This window comes from Patagioenas fasciata, chromosome 23 (assembly GCF_037038585.1).
Source record: "Patagioenas fasciata isolate bPatFas1 chromosome 23, bPatFas1.hap1, whole genome shotgun sequence".
In the NCBI taxonomy this organism is placed as follows: domain Eukaryota; kingdom Metazoa; phylum Chordata; class Aves; order Columbiformes; family Columbidae; genus Patagioenas; species Patagioenas fasciata.
Window position 1 is genome coordinate 8,141,266 of NC_092542.1, and position 7,640 is coordinate 8,148,905.

The 7,640-nt window shown below is 56.6% G+C and overlaps 1 protein-coding gene across 1 annotated transcript; it reads left to right on the plus strand.

The window, feature by feature from the left end:
- Positions 1 to 1,031: 1,031 nt before the first annotated feature.
- On the plus strand, positions 1,032 to 7,340 carry LOC136111114 (uncharacterized). Its single transcript, XM_071798404.1, has 6 exons — positions 1,032 to 1,123; positions 3,413 to 3,488; positions 3,645 to 3,733; positions 3,925 to 4,056; positions 4,437 to 4,558; positions 4,712 to 7,340. The coding sequence occupies exons 1-6, from the start codon at positions 1,121 to 1,123 to the stop codon at positions 6,891 to 6,893; spliced, it is 2,604 nt and encodes an 867-aa protein (XP_071654505.1). The 5' UTR covers positions 1,032 to 1,120; the 3' UTR covers positions 6,894 to 7,340.
- The last annotated feature ends 300 nt before the right edge of the window (positions 7,341 to 7,640 follow it).

Below are 7,640 nucleotides of genomic sequence, written 5' to 3' on the forward strand. Positions count from 1 at the left end.
CTTGTCCTATTGCGTCTTATCTTGACCAACTCCAACTTTTCCTTGTCCTATCGCATCTTTTCTCAACCAAACCCAACTTTTCCTTGTCCTATCGTGTCTTTTCTTGACATAAACCCAACTTTTGCTTGTCCTATCGCGTCTTTTCTTGACAAAACCCAACGTTTCCATTGTCCTATCACGTCTTTTCTCAACAAAACCCAACTTTTCCTTGTCCTATCACACCTTTTCTTGACAAACCCCAACATTTCCTTTATCATATCGCATCTTTTCTTGACCAACTCCAACTTTTCCTTGAATCGTACCCATTGTCGTATCACGCTTTTCCTTGAAAAACCCCAGCTTTTCCTTGTTGGATCCCATATTTCCACCCCCAAACCCCAACACCCCCATGTCACATCCCCCTTTCCCCAAACCCCAACACCCCCATGTCACATCCCCCTTTCCCCAAACCCCAACACCCCCATGTCACATCCCCCTTTCCCCCCCAAACCCCAACACCCCCATGTCACATCCCCCTTTCCCCCAACACCCCCATGTCACATCCCCCTTTCCCCAAACCCCAACACCCCCATGTCACATCCCCCTTTCCCCCAACACCCCCATGTCACATCCCCCTTTCCCCCCCAAACCCCAACATCCCCACCTCATATCACCCCATTTCCCCCCCGAACCCCAACATCCCCATGTCCCATCAGCCCGTTTCCCCCACCCCGTGTCGGTTGCAGTGTTGACCCTGCTGTCCATGGCGAGCTCCAGCACCATCCCCGGGAGCTCCAGCACCGTCCCCGGAAGCTCCAGCGCCGTCCCCGGGAGCTCCAGCGCCGTCCCCGGGAGCTCCAGCGCCATCCCCGGGAGCTCCAGCGCCATCCCCGGGAGCTCCAGCGCCATCCCCGGGAGCTCCAGCGCCGTCCCCGGGAGCTCCAGCGCCGTCCCCGGGAGCTCCAGTGCTGTCCCCGGGAGCTCCAGTGCTGTCCCCGGGAGCTCCAGTGCCATCCCTGGGAGCTCCAGCGCCATCCCTGGGAGCTCCAGTGCCGTCCCTGGGAGCTCCAGCGCTGTCCCCGGCGCCGTCCTTAACCTGGAGCTGGCCCTGCACTGCCTGCACGCAGCGCGCGGCGACCTGATGGTGAGTGACCCCAAAACCCCCAATATCACCCCAACCCCCCCGATATCACCCCAAACCCCCCGATATCACCCCAGACCCCCCGATATCACCCCAAAACCCCCTGATGTCACCCCCAAAAGCCCCAATATCACCCCCATGCCCCCGATATCACTCCAAAAGCCCCGATATCACCCCAAAACCGCTGATATTTCCCCAAAACACCCTGGTATTTCCCCAAATCCCCGATATCTCCCCAAACCCCCCGATATCACCCCAAAACCCCGATATCACCCCAAAACCTCTCGATATCACCCCAAAACCCCTGATATCTCCCCAAAACCCCCCGATATCACCCCAAAACCCCGATATCTCCCCAAAACACCCCGATATCACCCCCAAAAGCCCCTGGTATCTCCCCAAAACCCCCGATATCTCCCAAAACCCCTTGATATCACCCCAAAAGCCCCCGATATCACCCCAACCCCCCCGATATCACCCCAAACCCCCCTGATATCTCCCCAAAACCCCTTGATATCACCCCAGAACCCCCCGATATCACCCCAAAATCCCCGATATCTCCCCAAAACCCCCCAATATCACCTCAAAATCTCCCGATATCACCCCAAACCCCCCTGATATCACCCCAAACCCCCTTGATATCTCCCCAGAACCCGCTGATATCACCCCAAACCCCTCCGGTATCTCCCCAAACCCCCCGATATCACCCCAAAACCCCCTGATATCACCCCAAACCCCCTTGATACCTCCCCAGAACCCCTTGATATCTCCCCAGAACCCGCTGATATCATCCCAAACCACCCCGGTATCTCCCCAAAACCCCCTGATATCTCCCCAAACCCCCCGATATCTCCCCAAAACCCCTTGATATCACCCCCATGCCCCCGATATCACTCCAAAACCCCCCGATATCTCCCCCAAACCCCCGATATCTCCCCAAAAGCCCCGATATCTCCCCAAAAGCCCCGATATCTCCCCAAAACCCCCCGATATCACCTCAAAATCTCCCGATATCACCCCAAACCCCCTTGATATCTCCCCAAAACCCCTTGATATCTCCCCAGAACCCCCTGATATTACCCCAAAACCCCCCGATATCTCCCCAAAACCCCCCTATATCACCCCAAACCCTCCCGATATCACCCCAAACCCCCCGATATCTCCCCAAAACCCCTGATATCACCCCAAAACCCCCCCGATATGACCCCAAATCCCCATGATACCACCCCAAAACCCCCCGATATCACCCCAAAGCCCCCTGATATCACCCCCAAAAGCCACAGTATCACCCCCATGCCCTCGATATCACTCCAAAACCCCCGATATCACCCCAAACCCCCCAATATCTCCCCCAAGCCCCCCGATATCACCCTAAAACCCCCTGATATCTCCCCAAAACCCCCTGATATCACCCCAGAATCCCCCGATATCACCCCAAAAGCCCCAATATCACCCCCATGCCCCCGATATCTCCCCAAACCCCCCGATATCACCTCAAAATCTCCCGATATCACCCAAAACTCCCCCGATATCACCCCAAACCCCCTTGATATCTCCCCAAAACCCCTTGATAACTCTCCAGAACCCCCTGATATCACCCCAAAACCCCCCGGTATCTCCCCAAACCCCCCGATGTCACCCCAAACCCCCTGATATCACCCCAAAATCCCCGATATCTCCCCAAAACCCCCGATATCTCCCCAAACCCCCCTGATATCACCCCAAAACCTCCTGATATCTCCCCAAAACCCCTTGATACCAGCCCAGAACCCCCTAATATCACCCCAAACCCACCCGATATCACCCCCAAAAGCCCCAATATCACCCCCATGCCCCCGATATCTCCCCAAAACCCCCGATATCTCCCCAAAACACCCTGATATCTCCCCAAAACACCCCGATATCACCCCAAACCCCCCAATATCAGCCCAAAACCCCCTGATATCTCCTCAAATCCCCTGATATCACCCCAGAACCCCTCGATATCACCCCAAACCCCCTGATATCTCCCCAAAACCCCTTGATATCACCTCAGAACCCCCTGATTTCACACCAAACCCCCCGATATCACCCCAAACCTCCCAATATCTCCCCAAACCCCCCTGATATCACCCCCAAACCTCCTGATATCTCCCCAAAACCCCCCGATATCTCCCCAAGCCCCCCGATACCTCCCCAAACCCCCCGATATCTCCCCAAAACCCCCCCGATATCACCCAAAACCCCCAAAATCACAACTTGGGGCGTCCTGCTCCGAATGGAAGGGGAACCCCGAGCCTCTTCCTCTTGCAGAAGGCGCTGGAGATGCTGCTTTCGGGGGGGCCCCCCAAGTCCGAATCGGACCCTCTGGCCAATTATCATTACGCAGGTAAACGAGGAACGGGGCCCATTCCCCCCCAGGACACAAACAGACACCACGATACCCTTTCCACGCCGATTTAAACATCTTGGGCTGCCGATAACGACCCCCCCGCCCCATTTGCTAATTGCGTTCCCCATAACGAACCCGCTCATTGCCCCGCAGGCTCGGACACGTGGACGCCATTGGAGCAGCAGCTTTTCCACCGTGCTTTTGCCACCCACAAGAAGGACTTTTATCACATCCACAAGAAGGTAAATCCCCCAAAATCATCGGGTTTTAACCCAAAAAGCCGCGTTTTTGAGTCACGCATCGAACTCCCATTCTCCAAATGTCATTTTGCTGCTTAACGCTGCAAAAAAGGCACCGGAATGAGACAAAACGAGGCGTAAATGTGATTTACCGCGGCGTTTCCATCCTAAACCGCCCCTATCCCCTCGCTTAGGTCCAGACTAAGACTGTGGCCCAGTGTGTTGAATATTACTACATCTGGAAGAAAACGACCAAACTCAAGTCCTACCGAGCAAAAGGGACGGGCAAAAAAGCCAAGAGAAACAAGGAAAAGGCCGAGGAGAAGGTAGAAAACGCGTTTACGCGGAATTTGCGCCGCGGGAAAACCGCCTTGAGGCCAAAAAAGCGGCTTTTTGGGCCCGAAATGGGCTCGATTGGCTGCAGGTTGATTGCAGTGATTCCAGGTATTAACGATCCTGGTGGGGTTTGAATGGTTTGGGGGATATTCTGTGGTTTTGGCTTCGCCGCCGAAGGGAATTGCTGTGCGTTCCCTGCCAAAAAGCGGTGGTTTGTGTCACAAAAAGAGCCGGTTTTGGCTCTTTTAGCCTCACCTGGCTGAGTTGTCTCTATGGGCTGTTCCATAGGGTCTTGTTTCCAAGCTGGTTTATTCTCAGCGCTCTCGACCTTTGGTGAAAGGGGGGAATGAGGGGAATCTCTGCTTTCCAGGCCACTTTCCAGCCCCCGAAGAAGAAGCCCCGTCCCTCGCCCGAGGAAAGGGCCAAAATGAAGCAGCAAATGGCCCAAAATGAGGGCGCCGGGGAGTCCTTTCCATGCACGGAGTGCGGCAGGTGAGTTGTTGCTTATTTGGGGATAAAGAGGTTAAAAGGTGTTAAAGCCACCCGGCGCGGAGCCGAGAAACGGCGCCGGACCCGCGCCAAAACGCACCCAGAGAGGGTGAAGCCAAAAAGCACTAAAACCTGGGTTTTCCGCCCCGTTTCCAGGGCGTTTGCCACGATGCGGGGCAAGAACGCACACATGAGGTGGCACTGGGCGCGGGAGCTGCAGGCGGGGACCGAGCTGGCTCCAAAGGGCTTGGAAATTGAGGACAAACCAGCCGAAATGGTGATTGCTGCGCTGGTTCTGGAGCCGCAGGCCGGGACCGAGCTGCCCATAAAGTGCTTGAAGATTGAGGAGAAACCAGCTGAAATGGCGATTGCGGGACCGGAGCTGCAGGATGGCACCGAGCCGCCCCCAAGATCCTTGGAAACTGAGGACAAACCAGCCGTAATGGAGATTGCGGTGCCAGAACCGCAGGTGGGGACCGAGCCGCCCCAAAAATGCTTGAAGATTGAGGACAAACCAGCCGAAATGGTGAATGCGGGACCGGAGCTGCAGGATGGCACCGAGCCACCCCCAAAGGGCCTGAATATCGAGGAGAAACCAGCTGAAATGGTGATTGCAGCGCTGGAGCCGCAGACCGGGACCGAGCCACCACTGAAATGTGTGAAAATTGAAGAGAAACCAGCTGAAATGGTGACTGTGGCGCTGGAGCCGCAGGCTGAGACCAAGCTGCCCCTAAAGTGCTTCAAAATTGAGGGCAAACCAGCCAAAATGGTGATTGCGGGACCAGAGCTGCAGGATGGCACTGAGCCACCCCCAAAGGGCCTGGAAAGTGAGGAGAAACCAGCTGAAATGGCGATTGCTGCGCCGGTTCTGGAGCCGCAGGCCGGGACTGAGCCGCCTCCAAGATGCTTGGAAATTGAGGAGAAACGAGACAAAATGGTGATTGCGGGACCGGAGCTGCAGGCTGACACTGAGCCACCACCAAAATACCTGCAAATTGAGGACAAACCAGCTGAAACGGTGATTGCGGCGCCAGCGCCGGAGCCGCAGGCTGAGACCGAGCCCACCCTGAAGCGCTTTAAAATTGAAGAGAAACCAGCGGAAATGGCGATGCCGGAGCCGGAGGCCGGGACTGAGCCACCCCTGAAGCGCTTAAGAATTGAGGAGAAAGCAGCTGAAATGGAGATTGCAGCACTGGAGCTGCAGGCCGGGACTGAGCCACCGCCAAAGTGTTTGAAAATTGAGGAGAAAGCAGCCGAAATGGAGATTGCGGTGCCAGAGCCACAGGCCGGGACCGAGCCGCCCGAAAAGTGCCTGAAAATTGAGGGAAAACCAGCGGAAATGGTGATTGTGGCACCGGAGCCGCAGGTGGGGACCGAGCCGCCCCCAAAATGCTTTCAAATTGAGGAAAAAACAGGCGAAATGGCGATGCCGGTGCGGGAGCTGCAGGCCGGGACCGAGCCGCCTCCAAATTGCCTGGAAATGGAGGAAAAAGCAGCTGAAAAGGCGATTGCGGAGCCAGAGCCGGAGGCCGGGACCGAGCCGCCCCCAACGTGTGTGAAGATTGAGGAGAAAGCAGCTGAAATGGAGATGCCGGAGCCAGAGCCGCAGGCCGGGACTGAGCCACCACCAAAGTGCCTGAATATTGAGGAGAAACCAGCTAAAATGGAGATTGTGGTGCCAGCACCAGAGCCACCGGCCGGGACCGAGCCGCCCCCAAAATGCGTTAAAATTGAGGAGAAAGCAGCTGAAATGGTGATTGTGGCACTGGAGCTGCAGGTGGGGAGCGAGCCGCCCCCAAAATGCTTTGAAATCAAGGAGAAACCAGGTGAAATGGCGATGCCGGAGTCGGAGCTGCAAGCTGGGATGGAGCCGCCCCCAAAGCGCCTGAAAATTGAGGAGGAACCAGCCGAAACGGTGATTGCGGCACCGGAGCTGCAGGACGGGACCGAGCCACCACCAAAATACCTGAAAATTGAGGAGGAACCAACCGAAATGGCGATGGTGGAGCCGCAGGCCGGGACCAAGCCACCCCTGAAGCACTTAAGAATTGAAGGGGAACCAGCCGAAATGGTGATCCCGGAGCCGCAGGCCGGGACCGAGCCGCCCCTGAAGCGCTTTAAAATTGAGGAGAAACCAGCTGAAATGGTGATTGCAGCGCTGGTGCTGGAGCCGCAGGCCGGGACCAAGCAGCCCCCAAAACGCTGGAGAATTGAGGACAAACCATCCGAAATGGCGATGCCGGAGCCGCAAGCCGGGACCGAGCCGCCCCCGAAGCGCCTTAAAATGGAGGAACCAGCCGAAATGGGGATCGCGGCGCCGGAGCAGCGCCCGGGGTAGGTTTGCGCCCTCAGGAAACCCCCGCGCCGAAACCACCGTCGGCTTTCCCACCGGACGGCGCATCCAGAGGGGGATTTTGGGGAGAAAAGGGGTGAATCTGCGCGTGTGTTTGAAGAAGCGACCACGGGGGGTTTGGTTTCTCGGCATCGGGTTTGATGGGAAGAGCTGGCGCCCGATCGTCATCTCCGGCACCAGGGGGCGCACGGAACGGGGCCGGAATTGGGCTGAAATCCTGTGAGATTGGGAAAAAACGCCGCTGTGAGATCAACGGGCAGCGGCTGCTCGCGGTGGGAAGAACCGGAAAGGGAAATGGTGGCAAAATGGTGCCGTAAAGCGCCCGGATCTGAGCCGAGAAACAGGGGTTTTGGTGTTTTTCTTTCTATTTAACGCGCTTTCTGCTTTGCTTAATAAACTGGGTTCTGGAATGAGTTGAAGTTCGTTAATGCAGCGATTTGTGACAACGGGGGGGTTGAGTTGTTTGATTAATGAAATGTTAATTAAGGGTCTTGTTACACCAGGAGGGATGGAAGGGGGATTTATTTTGGGAGGTCTTGAGATTTATTGCTGTCACGATACTGGGGCCGTCGGTGCCACCCATCGCGATACCGGGGCCGTCGGTGCCACCCATCGCGATACCGGGGCCGTCGGTGCCACCCATCGCGATACCGGGGCCGTTGGTGCCACCCATCGCGATAACCGGGGCCGTCGGTGCCACCCATCGCGATACCGGGGCTGTCGGTGCCACCC